Source organism: Anomaloglossus baeobatrachus, chromosome 3, assembly GCF_048569485.1.
Source record: "Anomaloglossus baeobatrachus isolate aAnoBae1 chromosome 3, aAnoBae1.hap1, whole genome shotgun sequence".
NCBI lineage: Eukaryota > Metazoa > Chordata > Amphibia > Anura > Aromobatidae > Anomaloglossus > Anomaloglossus baeobatrachus.
In genome coordinates, this window is record NC_134355.1 from 628,033,118 (window position 1) to 628,054,298 (window position 21,181).

General features: G+C 44.3%; 1 protein-coding gene across 1 annotated transcript; it reads right to left on the reverse strand.

Annotated features, from left to right (window-relative positions):
* Positions 1-797: 797 nt before the first annotated feature.
* LOC142297335 (microtubule-associated serine/threonine-protein kinase 4-like) lies at positions 798-17,844 on the reverse strand. The gene is made up of 16 exons (XM_075341569.1): positions 17,617-17,844; positions 8,286-8,384; positions 7,747-7,840; positions 7,367-7,437; positions 6,911-6,996; positions 5,814-6,022; positions 5,208-5,346; positions 4,980-5,112; positions 4,669-4,834; positions 4,410-4,511; positions 4,029-4,151; positions 3,767-3,876; positions 2,752-3,677; positions 2,341-2,429; positions 1,405-1,494; positions 798-1,185 (listed from the first exon to the last, which is right to left on the reverse strand). The coding sequence occupies exons 1-16, from the start codon at positions 17,842-17,844 to the stop codon at positions 1,052-1,054; spliced, it is 2,799 nt and encodes a 932-aa protein (XP_075197684.1). The 3' UTR covers positions 798-1,051.
* Positions 17,845-21,181: the final 3,337 nt, after the last annotated feature.

Here is a 21,181-nt window from a genome sequence, read left to right on the forward strand (position 1 = left end):
CATGTTGGGACTGACGGTGCTCGAGGGAAGCAGTGAATATGTATGAGGGTTAATAAGCAGACCCTGATGTGGTGTTACAGCCTTGTGGGAGACTCGGTAAGTATAACGCTCCTGATTTATTCCTTATTTTCTTTCTTTTTCCTGAATTTTTTTTTTATATTTTGGATGGCCAAATCCGAACCGTTACACCGAGTTCCCTGAGACTTCTGTAATGGGGGTCCGTGCACATATACTAGGTATCCGGTACAGACCCCGAACTTTTTCGCCCATCACTACTTAGCAGGTATGCAGCATTTAAAAGCGCTGTGTGCACATAACCTTAGGAATAACAGAATCTCTGGTCATCACACCAATTGTGGCCAGGGTGTAAAGCATTAATGGGAGACAAAGAACCATTCTTCTCCTGTTTGGTGTCCAATAGAGATGAGCGAGTATCGAAATATTTGTGATACTCGTAACGAGTATTTTGTAATAATTGCATATTCTCTCCAAATAGCGAGTACAATGCAAGTCAATGGGAAATGGAAGTAATTTTCTTCTGATTGGGAAATGCGAGTATTTTTCTGTTGGAGTCCAGCAGATAATTACTCTAATTACACATTGACTTGCATTATACTCGCCATTCGGAATGAATACGCGCGTATTACAAAGTACTTGTTACGAGTATCGCGAATACGAATATTTCGATACTCGCTCATCTCCAGTGTCCAACCCATCAAATACTTATGACATGTATAGTATTGATATGCCATTAATAATTAAGTTTTAAATTAGTAATAATTAAGTTAAAATATGAATCAATTTTAAATTTTTATTCATTTTTTGGGGGCTCACAATGTAAATTCCCTATCAGTATATCTTTGGAGTGTGGGAGGAAACCGGAGAACCCGGAGGAAACCCACGCAAACACGGGGAGAACATACAAACTCCTTGCAGATTGCTGCAAGACTACAGTGCTAACCACTGAGCCACCGTGCTGCCCATAGGTGGTACAAGTTCTTCCATACAAGCACAGTATTGATGGTGGATGTGCTGTATTTTCTTCAGGGCGCTAGATGAGGGGGTTTTCTGTGATGACTATGGAGCCCCGCTGACAGCAGGCAAAAATGCAGCTTTCTCTGACAGCGCGAGCAGCCCTGGATAATCTACGCCGGCAGGATGATATCATCCGGCGGAAGATAGAACCTGTGAGAAGAAATGAAAAACTGATGTAAGTAATGGGACTCCATATTAGAGGATAGTACAGTGGTGTCACTGTGACCGGACGGTAGAGGAACCTTCTCCATACACAGGTATGGGACCATCGTCAGCCATCATAGATGTGACAATCCCACCACAGATCACATCTGCTGCACATGAATTCTCACTGACATCACACAGCATGGAGCTTATGGTCACACTTACCTCGCCTTCTCTCCCCCTCTTCTACAGTCTCTGTTTTTTGCTTTTTTCCCAGTTTTAGAGCAGATCTTCTTCCCTTCTGAACTGGAGATTCTAATCAAAAAGTCAGAAAAATGTTGATTATAAATTCCTAAAAGATTAGGTTTGTATCTTCATAAAGTTATGTGATCTGATTACTATGCACCTATCACTATTCTGTGTGCCGCCATGTGGTGTCTCCCCAAGGATCTATGTGCGCTTATTAATATGACATTACTTGCAGCAGGACACAGTGTTATTATATAATCAGTTCCATAAACCTTCAGTGTAACTTTATAGAGGACTCGTCACCAGGTGAAAAGTGTCCAGGATTCACCTTTCTCTTATTCCCGCTCTCCCCTGAGTTCGCTGGTTGTTATTTGTTACCGTCCCCTTTTCAGTTCAGAGATATATTTTTTTGTGCTAATTTTTATGGTGTTTACCATAGGGGCGTGGCTAATAGTTCCCATAATGAGAAGTCTGAAGACACGCCCCCAAAAAATCCTGTGTGCCACACCCCATTGGTAAAGACCATAATCATTTGCACCAAATATAAAGGCCCAATAACTCTTGAAACGTATGCGGGATTTTATATACCCCCCACAAAGAAAAATAAAATTCAGTGGGGCGACGGGAATAAAGTAAGTAATTTCCTGATCCTTCATGTGCAGATTCACATTACACTTTTGGATTATAGGCTAAGGACATCTGCAAGGAGTTTGTATGTTCTTCCCGTATAATCCGTGGGTATCCTCCGGATTCTCCGGTTTCCTCCCACACTACGAAGGCATACTGATAGGGAATGTAAATTGGGAACCCCACTGGGGACAGTGATGATCATGTCTGTAAGGTGCGGTGGAATTAAAAGCGCTATATAAGAGAGTAGATAAATAATAGGATGATCTATATATCTGTACATACCTGAGACGGAGGGCGAGGATGCCGCAATGTTAGTGACAGGGAAACACTGATTCCCACCATCAGATTTGGAAAGTGAAGATTCTTTCTTTCTGTTTGATAGAAGAAAGTCAAGTAAATTACAAGTAAAAACAATATAGAAGGACGAGCACCTGCCTGTAAGGCCAATTAGGAAAACACGGAAGAGATTCCCCACTCAGGACCCCGTTCTTCCAGAAATAATGGACTCAACTAGTAATATTGTATTGAACTGGAAATGAATGGCTGGTCTCCATATTCAGCTGTTATTACAGTGTTCTCACAATCCAGAACTACAGAGATCAGCAATCATGGGGCGGTGGATGCTGGATTTATATTTGTGCTACTTGTCCCTTATAAATCACATAATAATAATAATAATAATTATCTACTCACATGTCTGAGGGTTTTTCGGAACCCCCTGGAGGTGACACAGGCTCTTCTTTAGTCAACCTCTCAGTATTGGTTATGCAACCCCCTGGAGGTGACACAGGCTCTTCTTTGGTCAACCTCTCAGTATTGGTTATGGAACACTCTGGAGGTGACACAGGCTCTCCTTTAGTCATCCTCTCAGTATTGGTTATTAAACCCTCTGGAGCTGACAAAGGCTCTTCTTTGGTCAACCTCCCAGTATTGGTTATGGAACACTCTGGAGGTGACACAGGCTCTTTGGTCATACTCTCAGTATTGGTTATAGAACACCCTGGAGGTGACACAGGTTCTTCTTTGGTCAACCTCTCAGTATTGGTCATGGACCACTCTGCAGGTGACATAGTCTCTTTGGTCATCCTCTCAGTATTGGTTATAGAACCCCCTGGAGGTGACTCAGGCTCTTTGGTCATCCTCTCAGTATTGGTTATGGAACCCCCTGGAGGTGACAAAGGCTCTTCTTTAGTCATCCTGTCAATATTGGTTATGGAACACTCTGGAGGTGACACAGGCTCTTCTTTAGTCATCCTCTCAGTACTGGTTATAGAACACCCTGGAGGTGACACAGGCTCTTCTTTGGTCAACCTCTCAGTATTGGTTATGGAACCCCCTGGAGGTGACACAGGCTCTTCTTTGGTCAACCCCTCAGTATTGGTTATAAAACACTCTGGAGGTGACACAGGCTCTTCTTTGGTCAACCTCTCAGTATTGGTTATGGAACCCCCTGGAGGTGACACAGGCTCTTCTTTGGTCAACCCCTCAGTATTGGTTATAAAACACTGTGGAGGTGACACAGGCTCTTCTTTGGTCAACCTCTCAGTATTGGTTTTGGAACATCCTGGAGGTGACATAGGCTCTTCATTGGTCATCCTCTCAGTGTTGGTGATAGATAGCTAAAATAAATTAAGAAATATAAAATAGATTTATTTTAAAACTTTTTTATAGCTATAGGGTTTATATATTTTTTTGGCCACATACTTACTTTACAAAACCTTTGATAAGGTGATACAAAATTTCGGACTTCTAGCCACTTATTGTCCTCACTGGTGTCCTCCTCATCGGAATCCACATGTTTGTTTTTCATATAGCGAGCTGCAAAGTAATGTGTTATAAGAGATTATTAGCATAAGACTTGGTCAGACAGTCACCATGCTATCACTAATAATGGTGGGAGCTGATTGTCACACAAAATTAAAGACAAGACACACAGCCGTTTTCTACGGAGGACGTCTCATGTTTCTTACTGTTAAAGTTGCTGGTGTCCAGATCTGACTTTAGATCAGGAACGAACACGGGTTTCTGACTTAGCAGATTGTCAAAGTCCAAGTCGCACAGGAATGGATGCATTTTGATCTCATTTGCCCCTCCTGGAAAAGGAAGACAAGAAGGAAAATAACACAGTCATTGTCAGAGAAACTTCTCTATATCTGTACAGTTTATGTTATTCTGAACTGAAGATAAAACAGAGCCAGACATGAAGGAAATGTAGTGAAAGTCATAGTATGAAGAATGGGGAATGGACAAGTAGGTGGAGTAAAGACCATCAGTGCTGGTCCTCATGGGCATGGTCATTTGTCTTGTCAATGAGGTGTAATAAATCATTATTAATACTATGATAATATTACCTGTCCCAAGTCGATGTGCAGGATTTTTTCGGAGCAGCGCAATGATTAATTCTTTAGCTTTTGGTGGAGGACAGTATTCATTAAATGTCCAAGGTATGTCAGCTGTTATATAAAAATCAAGTATTACATAAAATAAAACATCTGAATTCATTTTCATGAAAAAAAAACCCATTTTTCTTAACAAAATAGAAACTTGGGCACAGAACAAATCAAAGCAAATAACAGAGACACCACATGGCATTCAGATTACTTTGCTTACCATAGACGATCCTGCGCATAATCTCCTTCTTGGTAGCCCCAGTAAAGGGTTCATATCCTAAATAGAATGTGTATAGAATGATCCCTAATGACCACCAGTCTACAGGTCTTCCGTATCCTTTCAATAGGATGACTTCTGGGGCCATGTAGGTAACCGTGCCAACCGTCTGGAAACAAACAAAAACAAGGGATGATGATCAATAAATATCATTTCAACAAATGACATCAAAGGAAACGTCTAAATGAGAAATGATCAGATAAGGAGAAAGAGAAGAGATCTGTAAAGTACAAGATCCTGTAAGTAAAGCCGACCTCTTTATCACAGAACTCTCTGATGATGTCCTCAGTTGGAGCCTTGTAGACGTTGGACGTTGGTCTCATGACGCCGAGTTTTGAAAGCCCATAATCAGTGACTTTAATATGTCCTGTAGCTGTTATCAGGAGGCTGTGAATGAAAAGATGGCGTCAGTAATAACCCATAGACTCTATATAACAATCTGTAACTTTCTTCCCCTTCATTATAATACAGGGGTCACTTACTTCTGAGGCTTCAGGTCTCTGTGCACCACACCATGGCTATGCAGATATTCCACAGCGACAACTGTTTCTGCAATGTACAACTGAGCCAAGGCGTTGGGAAAAGCACCTTTGTTCTTTAGGAGACTGGCACAGTCTCCTCCTACACGAGAAAGCAAGTATCACAGGTGAGGGTTTGTTACAATGTAAATTACACATGATGAGGGTGAATGAGAAATAATCAAAGATAGTGGAACAGGAAATCATATATAGAGATAAACTGTATAATGCACAACATATATTGTATACTACAGAGTTACCCTATACACAGAGATAGAGCCCGGCCCCATCTACAAGCCTCATGTATTTCTCTGCGAAAGTTTCCATCTATAAAAACTGCTCAAATATAAACAATTTATGCTTTTATCCTTATCAGAAATTGCCGCCATGCTCAGTCAGGACATACGCCCGAGGATTTCACAGAGATCAATGATTTTTCAGGCATCTTGGTAATAGATACATTATAGTAAATGCTGTGTGGACATGTAACCGCCCATGTGGTCACAATCTGGGTATATATAAGGATTAAGCAGACGTGGGCAGTATATATATACAATGGATGTGTCCTACCTGGTGCGTACTCCATCACCATACAAAGATGTCGTCTAGTAGGAAAAGAGCAGAACATGGAGACTAGAAAGGGACAATCCGCAATTGCTGAGATGTCCCTCTCCAGAAAGGCTTGTTCAAGACTCCATGTATTATTCAGGTTCTGCTTGTCCATTTTCTTCATGGCGCAGATCTGTTTTGTGGCTTTATGGCGCACTAAGTGGACGGCACTGGAGAAAAGGAAAATCCATGATTAATTATCAATTGTTACTAATAATCTGTCTGTAGACCTCATCAAATGATCTTCTGTACTAATGGTTAATACTAGATGTGAGACCATTTCTAGAAATACGTGTCTACAAATACATAAACTAAAATTCCATAAAAATAGAAATTGCAATTTTTTGCCCAAAATCTCAAATTTATAATAAGTGCAGTTGGAATTTTTAGTGCTGTAGTGCACATTTAGTGCTGGCTTTTTTGGTTTTTTTTTTTCATTCAATTGGTCGGTGACTGACCCCCACCTAGCTATGCACCCTAATTCGGGATGTATTCCACCTGTCTAGATTTTGGCGGTTGGTGACTGTTCGCATACAGTCATCAGGCCCTGTCCACAGGCTATTTACTTCATGCAGCATTTGCTTGGACCTGTCCCGCCCACAGCCATGACTCAGTCATGGGTACGGGATTGAAATAAACCAGGTTAGTGCTGCTAAGAGCAGTTCTACTATTTCATATGTGAGGCCATCTGGCACATTTTATAAAAATATTTTAGCGTAGGACTGCCCCAAATGAGATTTGCCGTGACGTGGTGGGGTAGCTCAAGAAATTGCAATTTTTGGCCAAAAATCGCAATTTTATAATAAATACAGTTGGAATGTTTAGTGCTGTAGTGCACATTTAGTGCTGGCTTTTTTTTTTTCTAACACTCCATAAATGATCACCTATAGGAGGTCCTCATTCACACTCCATCCCATCTGTCCTGAATAGTAACAAATGTGGACAGTGATATCGACTCCTAATTTCTGTATGGGAACATTGCATGAGCGGGACACATAGACATAGGCGTCGTCATAAGAAGTCCTTGGAAATAAATATTATATCAAAGAAAAGCTCACCCAAAATTTCCAAAGCTGATCAGCTTGATCGGATCAAAGTCGCTCTTACAAGGACTTCTCATTACATTTAAGGATCCACTCGCGGCCTATAAATTAATAAGAAATTATATTAGGTCATAGAAACTACAGAAAAATAAAGCTCCAGATGCAGGAACATCTCCCGTCTATATTATATCCCGCTGATTACACTGCAGCAGATGTAGAGGACGTCATACAAGCCGGACCCTCCACAGACGCTCTTATATTAAAGGGTTGTATCCTCCATATAAATATATTATTATACTGCAGGGGATGACAAGGGTCATCACACAGAGGAGGCAGGAATAATGCCATCATCACATATAATAGGTCTGATCTACATGAAGAACAGAGACATCCCATTGTCATATGGGATATAATATGGGATGTGTATTTCGTGCCCAGTCATCATTATACAGACATCCCTCTGATACTTACACTGGCAGATTCGTGGACGATCTCTGGTGTCTCACATATTCCACATTCAGTATTTGCCGGCACAGATGTTCCTAAAATAATGATGAATAATGAAGAGATGTCATGTAATAGTCTGTATCAGTAGATAAATCTGTGATTGCGGCAAATTTGATTGAATCCCCAACAATGATATGATCGGGGACTCATGAGCCTCTTTTTATATTTTAAGATGAGAAAACCCCAGAAAAGAAGCAGAATTATATGAGCGCCCTCCAATATTGTCTATGGGGGGCTCTGGTGTAGCCATCGGCCTCATTCAGAGGATGAAGAGTAAATCTGCATATTCTCTGCCATTCTCTATTACTTGACATTTGAATGTAAAATATTGGTGATCAGCTTACCTTCTATCAGATCAGTATTAAGCTCCTGCTGACTCGTCTCACAGTCAGGGATATTTAGGTCCTGCCCTTCTTCGGAGTCATCTTCTGATGTTTCCTGATGGATATAATATATACAATTAATATAACATTTCAGAAATACTAAATACCATATATATCTAAATCTAAATCTGGATTTACTTAATAATTTCAGTATGGGATGAACTATACCCGGCCGCTCCCACTAGTAAAGGTACATTAATACATAATGGACTTGTATATACAACTGTTCTCTAATAATGTCCCAGAACTGCAGCATTTATAAGAAGGAAGTCTGTGATGACCGAGCAAGACAGAAGCATAAATATAAACTCCGCACCGCTGAGTACAGACTGCCATCACAGATAGAACCGCGGAGACAGGCTGTCATACTATACCCTGTGTCTGCCTGGAACCAAAGGTAGAACGTAAACATCATAAATCTGACCTTCTGCTACATGACTGGAAATCTGGAGAAGATCAGACAACAATGACATGAGATATAGAAGATGATGGATCCTTACCTGATGCTCCAGTTGGCAGGATGGGTTCTCTAGTACCCTCAGGACATTTTGGGCCAGTTCTTTAATAAAGGCCAATTCTCCACTTTGGGATCTTTCAGCCTATAGAGATGAAAATAAACAAGAAAATCATGAGAGAAAGTTCAGAATGGAGGAGGCCCTTTATGTTACCATCTTACTCCTATCTGCACTAAAATGCTTATATTGGGAACTGACAAGGAATCTGGTAACTTGTAAACCATTAAATGTCCTTGTCTATACGCCTTACCCAGTGTATGTACATAAGACACATGACTGCTTGTGACTGGTGTAAAACGGTCACTGCATCCTTTATTAACTTTACAACCCAAATCTAGGGGTGACTTCAACAATGATAACCCCACAATTATATATATCAAGTAGCTGTAGCACCTGGCATTGCCCAGGATAGTAACTGTCTTTCTCTTTCTCTCTCTTTCTGTCTGTTTCATTCTTTATCTGTCTGTCTGTCTCTTTTCCTGTCTGACTCTCTCTGTCTGTCTCTTTCCCTATTTTTTCCCTATTTCTTTGTTTGTCTGTCTCTCTGTCTCTTTCCCTGGCTGCATTGTGACATGCCAACATTCCACTTAAGGGCGTGGCTGCGCATTCTTCTGAGTTCTGGCTGCACTGTGGCTCCCAGCCCTATTAACTTTAATGGAGGCAGGTCTTTTGGCGAATAACTGTAAAGCGTAGGGTTAAAATTTTCCCTCAAAAGATAGTTTATGACGTTCCTTGAGTCAAATGGAGTGTGTGCGCAAAATTTCGTGATTATACATGCGACGGTGGAAATTCCTTTAGCGGACATACACACACACACATACATACATACAGACATACATACATACATACATACACACATACACACACATACAGTACATACATACATACATACACACATACATACATACACACATACATACATACATACATACATACACACATACATACATACATACATACATACACACATACATACATACATATGTGACGCCCCTGGACTAGTCCAGGGTGTCACAGGGAACTGCACTATTCTCTATCCTTGGTGCAGGGCCCACCCTCCTTGGTTCCGGGGTCCGCAACAGTGATTCTGTACTAACAGCACAAATCCTAGTCACCCAAACACTACACTTGTCAGGCACACCAGGGGCGTGGTTCCAGCTGGGAAAGGAACCGCCCACCTATGAGTCAGACAGGCTGGTGGGAGGAGTCAGTTAGACAGTTGGTAGTAACTGAAAAAGAGAGAGGACCTGGGGATTAAGAGCTCCCTGAGGAGAGCCTGGCTGGGTCGCAGACAGTGGCCTGTACTTGACGGCTCAGAGATTAGCGGCGTCAGCACAGCGGAGGGATAGGACTTCCCACACAGAGCAGTCACAGAAAATCCCACGTGCCAGCTGCTAAGAGCAGGTCCCAATTAAAAAGAGGGACGGGACCCGAAGGTTTCAAGCCAACGGGGCCAGGGACACACACAGTACACAGTGTATGGAGGAAGGCTCCAGTCCACCACAGAATCACTGAAAGGGACCACCGCACGTGCAGTCACCGAGTGCAGCAGTACCAAGAGACTTTGTTTACCTCAGAGTCTGTGTCCACTGAATGCGTCATCACACCTGAGTGAGTACCCTGGCTCCCCAGCGCCCTGCCGGCCCTATATCAATATAGGCTGTTCCTACCTATTCCCTACCCTGAGTCCCGGGGCCCCTACCTGCGGAGGGAATCACCACCAGGCTGCCCCAACACCATCAGCCCCGGCACTCCCATACAGCAGCGGCGGTATTCCTTATTACCGCACACCGCAGGTGGCGTCACAAATATTCTCCCCCGTAAAAAACCTTTTTGTTTTTCATCAAAGTGTCTGCCGAGCAGTCCGACTGCTGCTAGGGCGTCACACATTGATTTTTGGCGTCACGAACAGGATTGGACTGGACCCACTAACCTGGGTGACGTGCGCCTTCTCCAAAACTGTTGAGCCCAAAGTGAATAAAAAAAAAAAAAAATTCAGTTGCCGCCATCTTGCTGCTGAAAACCAAGGGGGCATAGAAAGATGTCGGCGCCGGGTGAAGCGAGCGCAGCGGCAGTTCCCCCTCAAGATCAAGGTGACATGGACGCACGAGCGACCGCGCAGATAATGCCAATGACTTTACCGTATGTGCCAGGCGCTACCTGGCTACCACAATATGATGGTTCCCCTGACACTCTGCAAGGATTCAAAAGAAAAATCCGCACACTCCTGGATATGTTTGGGATGAATGACCGGCAGCAAGCGTCTGTACTACTCGGCCAGTTATCAGGCGCTGCAGAGCTGGAGGCGGAGACCTGGACAGATCAGGACCGGGCCTCAGTAACTGCCATTTTTGAACGTCTGCGACTTTCCTTTGAAAACCGCACTGAGGCAGAACTCCGCATAAAGTTTTACAACTGCAAGCAGCGCCCACAAGAAAGCATTAGAGACTATGCTCTGAGGCTGCAATCAGCGCTACGGACTCTCAAACTAACCATTCCCATCAGTGAAGCTGAAGGAAACAAGGTGCTTGTTGAACAGTTTCTGCAAGGCCTGGGGTCAGTGGAGGACCGCAAGCAGCTACGGCTGTGGACTCTGGAATATCCTGCAATGGACTTTGCTGTTTTAAAAGACCGAGCCATCAAGGCTTTGCAAACCCCAGAGCCAACTGATTCTCCTGCTACGTCCTGGCAAGCCGGCACTTCTCCTCTACATGTGCCACCTCCTGTTAGAGCACTGCCAGAGCCAAAGACCCCAGCAGCGCCTGCAGGCGATACCAGTGATTTGTCTTTACAGGTGCAGCAGCTGAGCAGTGATGTTGCAAGGATCCTAGAGGCAATGCAGCTCAAGCCCAAGACCAAGCCGGCGGAGAAGATCCAGCTTGCTAACTGCCCAGATGACGTCCCTTGGATGAGAGGGAGGACCTCGACATACAGAGGAAGGAACCGTGACCGGTATGAAAACCTTGTTTGTTATAGGTGCAACAAGACTGGTCACTACGCCCGTTATTGTCCTTTAAACGGGCCACCCCTGGGGCCAAGGGCCACTCCCCAGGACTAAATCAACAAGGCCCAGCAGACTGGCGGGAGCGGTATGTTGGAGGAAGGACCATCGTTTCCATCACCTTGGATGGGATTCCGACTTCAGCACTTCTTGATACCGGCTCCCAGGTAACAACTATACCCCAAGTACTGTATACCAAATTCTGGTCAACTGAGGAACTCGCCCCACCGGACAATGACCTCACCATTTATGCTGTAAATGGTTTACCAGTAACACAACTCGGGTTCAAGGAGGTAACCATCAAGGTGGGCAGGGTGGAGTTAGCACGCCAAGGACTCATAGTAGTGCAGAATGACCCTAGTGACCGGAACCCTAAGATGATTTTGGGGACTAATGTTATTGAGAATTGTATGGGGGAAGTATTGTTTCTTCTCCAACAGCTCTCTGAAACTGCAGGAACGGGACGCCAGAGGGTCCTGCAAAGAGAGATTCGAGACCTCCAGCAGAGGCAACAGGTAAATTTGTCTGGTGGGGAAATTGGCGGTGTACGGGTAATGGATGCAGCTCCTGTGGTAGTGCCCCCACGGAGTGAGATGATGATATGGTGCAGGGCAGCTGTAGGCTCCCGTGGACAGAATTACCAGGCAGTGGTAGAGGCCCTACCTTCAGAGCACTGGTCTACAGTACTGACAGCCAGAGGGGTAGTCGATGTCCGTAAGGGGAGAGTGCCCGTGCGAGTGTTGAATTGCGGGGAGGAAGAGGTTAGACTGCCCAGGTATGCTACCATAGCCAAATTGTACACTGTGAGTGAGAATTTCATCCAGACAGTAAAGTCCTCAGCCACACCAGATCAGTCAGCCACAGACAGTTCCCAGATTCAGCAAGAACAGTGGTGTCAAGAGTTACATGTAGGTACTGACTCCACTCCACTACATCAAAAACAAGGGGTCTACAGGGTGGTTCAGGAGTATGAGCAAGTGTTTAGTAAACACCCATTAGACTTTGGGAGGGTGAAAGGGGTTCAGCATCATATACCCACAGGCATTCATCCACCTATAAAGGAAAGGTATAGGCCCATACCACCTGCTCACTACCAGTGTGCCAAAGACATGCTGAGAAGTATGAAGGAGGCTGGGGTCATCCGTGATAGTTGCAGCCCCTGGGCAGCCCCGCTAGTCCTAGTGAAGAAGAAAGACGGCACTATGAGGATGTGCGTGGACTATAGGAGAATTAACAACATCACACATAAGGATGCCTCCACTGCCCAGAATTGAAGAGTCCTTGACTGCATTAAGATCTGCAAATTACTTCTCTACCCTTGACCTCACTAGTGGTTATTGGCAAGTGTCCGTTGCTGAGGAGGATCGCGAGAAGACCGCCTTTGCCACCCCGATGGGATTATGTGAATTTAACAGCATGCCATTCGGGCTGTGCAATGCACCTGGTACGTTTCAACGACTCATGGAGAGCTGTTTAGGCCATTGCAACTTCGAGACTGTCCTGCTGTACCTGGACGACGTAATTGTATATTCCAAGACCTATGAGGAGCATCTGGGACATCTGGCAGAAGTATTTGAAGCCCTTTCCAGGTACGGGATGAAACTAAAACCCTCCAAATGTCACCTGCTGAAGCCCAAAGTCCAATACCTGGGGCATGTGGTAAGTGCCGAAGGTGTGGCTCCGGACCCTGAGAAAATCACAGCTATCCAGAACTGGCCCAGGCCTCAGAACATCAAAGAGGTGCGCCAATTCCTGGGATTGATGGGGTACTACCGGAGGTTCGTGAAAGGCTATACCAAGATGGCATCCCCCTTACAAGATCTCCTAGTCGGACAAAGAAAGCACGGCAAGACTTCTGGCTCTCCATTCACATGGGGTGAGGAGCAGGAGAAGTCCTTCAAGTGGATGAAGTCAGCTTTGACAGGAGATGAGATTCTGGCATATCCTGACTATAACCTCCCATTTGTGCTGTACACTGATGCCAGCAACGTGGGGCTGGGAGCTGTTCTATCCCAGGTACAGGATGGCAAGGAAAAGGTGATTGCATACGCCAGCAGGAAACTCCGTCCAACAGAAAGAAATCCTGAGAACTATAGTTCTTTCAAGCTGGAGTTCTTAGCACTTGTTTGGGCAGTGACAGAGAAGTTTAAGCATTACCTGGCTTCTGCAAAATTCACCGTATATACAGACAATAACCCGTTGACACACCTGGACACGGCGAAGCTTGGAGCTTTGGAGCAGCGGTGGGTAGCACGACTGGCAAATTACGATTTCACTATAAAGTACAGGGCTGGTCGCAAGAACGCTAACGCTGATGCGTTGTCCAGGATGCCCCAGTTGTGTGATGATGGGAGGCATGAAGATGACCTGGAGGAGATTGAGATACCTGCTTTCCATCGCCCTACTGATAGAGTGAAACCCCGATATTATAGTGATCAGCAAGAGGCGACTTTCAACCCATTGCCCCACCATGGTTGGCAAGAAGCCCAAGATAATGACCCTGCAATCAGATTGATAAAGGCATTGATATCCGAGGCTGATTCACACCTTGAACCAGATGCTCCAGAAGAAGCTAAGAAATTGTGGAAAGAAAGAAGTCGTCTGTGTTTCCATGGAGGCAAGTTGTGCAGAAGTCTCATTAATCCAAAAACGCATGAGAGAATATGCCAGATAGTAATACCCACAGCATATGCACCAGTGGTGTTGGAGGCCTATCATGATAGAGCTGGGCACTTTGGTTGGAAGAAGTTGGAAATGTTGCTGAGAAGTCGCTTTTATTGGACTGGGATGAGAGATACCATAGAAGCTTGGTGCAGGAACTGTGGTCCATGTACATTAAGGAGAAAAGATAGCACCAGTCAGCGAGCGCCATTGCAACCAATAGTAACTACCCAGCCTCTAGAACTCGTTGCCTTAGACCACGTCAAGCTCACACCAAGCAGGAATGGGTACACCTATGCACTCACCATAGTAAATCACTATTCAAGATTCCTGGTGGTGGTACCTGTCAAAGATCTAACTGCCAGCACTGCGGCGAAGGCTTTCCAGGCACATTTCTGCAGACCCCACGGTTACCCAGATCACGTCCTAACAGATCAAGGTCCCGCTTTTGAAGCAGAAATCTTCCAGGAATTTTGTAAATTGTATGGGTGTAAGAAGATACGCACTGCCCCCTACCACGCACAAACAAATGGGATGTGTGAGAAGATGAACTATGTAGTCATCAACCTGCTGAAAACTCTACCCCTTGAGGAGCGGAACGAGTGGCCTGAAAAATTGCCAGATCTTGTGGACATGTACAATAGTATTCCTGTGAGTTCCACTAAATGCACACCCGCTTATCTCATGAGGGCTAGACCTGGGAGACTGCCAGTGGATCTGGAGATGGAAGTTGAGATGCCTGAAGTTTATTCCCCAAATGCAGATTGGGATACCAAGCGTAGAGCTCAATACAGGCAAATTCAAGAGTATGTCGAGGAGAATCTGGACCAAAGTAGGGAAAAGCAAGAAAGAAGCTTTAACAAGCAAGCCCAAGCCCCTCCATTTTCACCAGGAGAAGTGGTCTTAAAAAGAAAAAGAAAGATGCATAAACTGGACGACCAGTGGGAAAGAGAGCCATATGTGGTCCAGCCTTCCAATTTCAACAACCAGAAGACCTGTCTTGTCAGCAAGGACCAAGGAAGAACCACAGCTGTAATTTCCCGTGACCACTTGAAAAAGTGCCCTGAACCCCTGAACATCCAGAAGGAAGAACAGCCCCAACCTCAAGTGACTGAGAAAAAGAAGAGAGTGATCCACACCATCCTAGGTGACTTCCCGGAAGATTGGCCTATGTACAATGGAGCAGTGATTGTGCCTGTACTCACATTCCCGCAACCCGCGGAAGAACCAGAACCAAGGAGGCCTGAAATCATTGCACCTAGAGAAGTACCCATACCAGCACCACGAACACGTAGATTACCACCTACAACACCTAGCACCAGTAGTGGGGAACAGGTAGTAGCAAACACCACAGTACAAGGGTTAGAGGGAAGCCAGGAGCTGAGAAGGTCCACCCGTGTGAACTTTGGTCAGCCCCCACATAGGTTCAGAGATGAGGAATGGTAGCGGAACCCGGCTACTCTACCCTAATGTAAATAGTCTAAATATAGAGTAAATTTAAAAATGTTTAGTATTTTCCATGCTTTTAATTCTACTATTTTCCATGCTAAAGATAGTCATGTAAGACATGTTGATATAGAGTGTTGATAAGAAGAATGTTGATTTTATTTTAATTACCTGGATTCATGACCTGATTGACGACCAATGATAAGTTTTATTGAAAATGGACCTTTGGCTACAGGACTGGTGGTAGCCAGCACGAACTGGTGCTATTGTAAATGGTTATTTCCCATTCATAGCCACGGACTGCATCCCCACCTACAGGAGAAGACACAGGTGGAGGAGAGACCTGGGAGACATATGGCCCAGGTCTGGCCACCAACAGGAGCGGTGGCTTGCCTCCTTTTGGAACTTTGGGGGTGGGATGAAGGATTGGGAAAGCGAAACGTTGGGTTCAAGTGCCTCCCCTGCGTGGGATGGATAGATATGTTTTTCTTATTAAAATGTTCACTTTTTGCAGATAAAAATAAACACTCTGGGTGCACTGTAGCTCGGGGACGAGCTACGTTTAACCAAGGGGGAATGTGACGCCCCTGGACTAGTCCAGGGTGTCACAGGGAACTGCACTATTCTCTATCCTTGGTGCAGGGCCCACCCTCCTTGGTTCCGGGGTCCGCAACAGTGATTCTGTACTAACAGCACAAATCCTAGTCACCCAAACACTACACTTGTCAGGCACACCAGGGGCGTGGTTCCAGCTGGGAAAGGAACCGCCCACCTATGAGTCAGACAGGCTGGTGGGAGGAGTCAGTTAGACAGTTGGTAGTAACTGAAAAAGAGAGAGGACCTGGGGATTAAGAGCTCCCTGAGGAGAGCCTGGCTGGGTCGCAGACAGTGGCCTGTACTTGACGGCTCAGAGATTAGCGGCGTCAGCACAGCGGAGGGATAGGACTTCCCACACAGAGCAGTCACAGAAAATCCCACGTGCCAGCTGCTAAGAGCAGGTCCCAATTAAAAAGAGGGACGGGACCCGAAGGTTTCAAGCCAACGGGGCCAGGGACACACACAGTACACAGTGTATGGAGGAAGGCTCCAGTCCACCACAGAATCACTGAAAGGGACCACCGCACGTGCAGTCACCGAGTGCAGCAGTACCAAGAGACTTTGTTTACCTCAGAGTCTGTGTCCACTGAATGCGTCATCACACCTGAGTGAGTACCCTGGCTCCCCAGCGCCCTGCCGGCCCTATATCAATATAGGCTGTTCCTACCTATTCCCTACCCTGAGTCCCGGGGCCCCTACCTGCGGAGGGAATCACCACCAGGCTGCCCCAACACCATCAGCCCCGGCACTCCCATACAGCAGCGGCGGTATTCCTTATTACCGCACACCGCAGGTGGCGTCACAAATATTCTCCCCCGTAAAAAACCTTTTTGTTTTTCATCAAAGTGTCTGCCGAGCAGTCCGACTGCTGCTAGGGCGTCACACATACACACATACACACACATACAGTACATACATACACTCAGCTTTAGATATTAGATTGAGCTAAACCAGGAGAAAAACAACACCTTTTTAAAAATGAGACTCTACAAGAAGCGCACTGGTACAAGGCGTAAGTTATTAATATTCCACATTAATACCCCCAATTCTCACAAGATCTGGGCCCACTAGTTATAATGATATCATAGTTATCAGACTGACATGGAGAATAATGTTTTTAGGTAATTTTTCTCCATATTGAAAGCCTTAAAAGCAAAACCAGAATTGAATTTTCGTTACCATTTCATCACATTTGGAATATTATTCCTGTTTTTCAGTACATTGTATGGTAAAAAGAATAGAGCCATGCACAGCTTCAAGTCTTCTTGCAAAAAAGCAACAACAAAAACAACTCCTCACACGTCTGTCACTACAAATATATGACTCTTGAAAGAAAGTGATGAAAATATGGGAGCGGAAAAAGTGAAAAATTCCCTTGTTCTTAAATAGTTAATAATCCTATTCCTCCACAACCACAACCTTCCCACCACTAATTCAATTAATCCTTTAGGTCCCACTCTCTCCCTTCTCATGTAGCCTGTGTGCCCTATTTTGGCTCTTTGGCTATTCTTATTAGGGTACTTTTTACAGAATAAACTTACATTTTTATTCCATTATTACTTTCTATTATTACTATTTTTATAAGATTTGTGCAGATTGTCTGCTATTTACCTCTTGTACTGCTGTACTGATGTTCTGCTGTAAATGCTCAAGATATTCTGAGCTAATTTGACCATGATTGTATTTGGTCAGGCAGTCACTCACTAGCTTCATAACCAGCCGGTATGTGAAGCTGAGGATGCCACAGGGTAGTGGTAGCACAAAGTCAGGGTCATAGCTGATAAGAATCTCCTGAAGTTGTGCTAACACCTGAAATTTATCTGGAGAAATTCCAGACATTTCAAATAAAAGTAATGCAAAGCACGATCTGTATATGAAGAGCTATATAGCTTTATCACTAACAGCAATGACCACAAGTGTCAAAGTGAGAATGAGAGTGAAAACACTGGTATACATAGGGATTCTTAATTGTGATGTCATAATGTAACCCTGAGTTCTATTCTTAAAGGGGCATCTTACCTTATAAGGAAGTTCCCTAGCAACCCTTAAGGCGGCAACAAGGTAGCTGAGCATTAGTACCAGATGCAGGCATGGAGTACAGAGCTATAGGGGGCTTTATATTCTTATCAGATAGGGTATTTTTATGTTGTAAAAATATATATTTACAGTATATTTGTTATACGTAGTGTTTTGTATCAGTAAGAAATTAATTACTGTGGGATAACCCAGTATCATCTGGTGCGCATCTATTATGGGTTAAAAAATATGATGTAGCTTTTAACAATAGTAGATTTTAATTCTTATCAATACAAGCTATATTTTAGTCACATAGTAATTCTCTCTTTTCCCTCCCACTTTATAATATATGACTTCTCCTAGTGGTGTACACTTATGTGCATGCATTTATGGAAAATAGCTCATACAATAATTAAAGGGGTATTTACATCTCTAGTATCCTATACCAGGTGGTATATATTTCTAATTAGAGGTATTTGCTAATATTACTATTATTATGCTGAGCTCATCTTGGAGATGAGAATACCCTTTAACTGTCACTTTATAACCTACATGGACACGTTTCTTTATGCCAGTTACGAAATATCATTTTGTAGATACCAAAATCAATTTATCCTCTTCATGACGAATGACTGACATACTGTAGAACGCCATGAGCAGGTGTCAGTTCCCGCATTATGACCTACTATGTCCATAATGGAGTAAAACTGTCACTGTATAAAAACTCAGTGACAGGTCCGTGCTGACAGCGGTCACTGACAGCCAACCAGCACCGGATGAGATGCAGGGACCCATTTCATTAGACCCCGCTCACTGATCACTGTCATTGGATAGTGAATGTGTGTATATATATATATATATATATATATATATATATAATATATATATAAAAATATACAGTACAGACCAAAAGTTTGGACACACCTTCTCATTCAAAGAGTTTTCTTTATTTTGTACATGTGGAATGAAATACTTAAAAAAGTGTGAAACAACTGAAAATATGTCTGATATTTTTGGTTCTTCAAAGTAGCCACCTTTTGCTTTCATTACTAATTTGCACACTCTTGGCATTCTCTTGATGAGCTTCAAGAGGTAGTCACTAGAAATGGTTTTCCAACAGTCTTGAAGGAGTTCCTAGAGATGCTTAGCACTTTTTGGCCCTTTTGCCTTCACTCTGCGGTCAAGCTCACCCGAAACCATCTCGATTGGGTTCAGGTCTGGTTACTGTGGAGACCAGGTCATCTGGCGTAACACCCCATCACTCTCCTTCTTAGTCAAATAGCCCTTACACAGCCTGGAGGTTTGTTTGGGGTCATTGTGCTGTTGAAAAATAAATGATGGTCTAACTAAACGCAAACCGGATGGAATAGAATGCCGTTGCAAGATGCTGTGGTAGCCATGCTGGTTCTTTATGCATTCAATTTTGAATAAATCCCCAACAGTGTCACCAGCAAAGCCCCCACACACAATCACACCTCCTCCTCCATGCTTCCCGGTGGGAACCAGGCATGTACAGTCCATCCGTTCACCTTTTCTGCATCGCACAAAGACATGGTGGTTGGATCCAAAGATTTCAAATGTGGACTCATCAGCCCAAAGCACAGATTGCAACTGGTCTAATGTCCATTCCTTGTGTTCTTTAGCCCAAACAAGTCTCTTCTGCTTGTTGCCTGTCCTTAGCAGTGGTTTCCTAGCAGCTATTTTACCATGAAGGCCTGCTGCACAAAGTCTCCTCTTAACAGTTGTTCTAGAGATGTGTCTGCTGCTAGAACTCTGTGTGGCATTGACCTGGTCTCTGATCTGAGCTGCTGTTAACCTGCGATTTCTGAGGCTGGTGACTCGGATAAACTTATCCTCTGCAGCAGAGGTGACTCTTGGTCTTCCTTTCCTGGGTCGGTCCTCATGTGAGCCAGTTTCTTTGAAGCATTTGATGGTTTTTGCCACTGCACTTGGTAACACTTTCAAAGTTTTCCCAATTTTTCGGACTGACTGACTTTCATTTCTTAAAGTAATGATGGCCACTCGTTTTTCTTTGCTTAGCTGTTTTTTTCTTGCCATAATAAAAATTCTAACAGTCTATTCAGTAGGACTATCAGCTGTGTATCCACCAGACTTCTGCACAACACAACTGATGGTCCCAACCCCATTTATAAGGCAAGAAATCCCACTTATTAAACCTGACAGGGCACACCTGTGAAGTGAAAACCATTTCCGGTGACTACCTCTTGAAGCTCATCAAGAGAATGTCAAGAGTAGAGTTGAGCGCGGTTCTAGGTTCGAGGTTCTCCAGTTCTAGGCTCGAGTGATTTTGGGGCCTGTTCTAGATCGAACTAGAACTCGAGCTTTTTGCAAAAGCTCGATAGTTCTAGAAACGTTCGATAATGGTTCTAGCTGCAAAAAAACAGCTAATTCCTAGCTGGCTTTCCGCTGTAATAGTGTAAGTCACTCTGTGACTCACACTATTATGAAATTTCAGTGTATAGTGTGCGGGAACAGCGCCTTCAGATCACTGCTGTTTGTATAATAGCGATCGCCATTTTTTTTCCTTGTCTTCCTTCCCTAAGCGCGCGCGTGTAGTGGGGAGGGCCATTATGGCAGCCAATCCCAGACACACACACAGCTAAGTGGACTTTTAGCCAGAGAAACAACGGCATGTGTGATAGGATGTCCATGTCACATGTCCCTGCATTATAAAAACGAGTATCTGCCCGTCCGGACGCCATTATCTCTTCTGCGTCCTTGGTGTCAGACATCACTGGCGCAGCTCCGTCCTTTATCCTATCGCCGATACTGCTGTATGCGCTCCATACACAGCGCTGGACAGCTTAGGGATAGCACTTTCTATAAGTCCTTTTAAGGGGTCGTACCGGCAGGGTCAGAGCCATAGGTGACAGGTCCTGAAAACAGAGACAGCGTCTGTGTAGCTAAGGTCAGGGATTTCCTCGCTGCATTTCCCCATTAGGAGGGAATAGAAAGACAGGCTTCCATTCCTCTACCCAGAGCCCCACAATCCTGGCACTGTACCCTCCTGTCCTCTGCACACTCCAACTCATTATAACTAAGCCATTATACTAGCAAACACTCAGTGTACCTAGTGTCATCCTAAACGTGGCTATTGGACTTTTGTCTAGTCCCACTAGTGCAAAGATATTTGCAGCAT

Bases quoted from the DNA above. Each gene is read 5' to 3' on its own strand.
- LOC142297335 (XM_075341569.1), bottom strand. From the start codon at position 17,844: ATGTCTGGAATTTCTCCAGATAAATTTCAGGTGTTAGCACAACTTCAG. The intron at 4,835-4,979 runs GTCGGCTTTACT...GTTTGTTTCCAG, and splicing joins GAGAGTTCTGTGATAAAGAG to ACGGTTGGCACGGTTACCTA. The intron at 4,152-4,409 runs GTAATATTATCA...TTCCTTTTCCAG, and splicing joins TGCACATCGACTTGGGACAG to GAGGGGCAAATGAGATCAAA.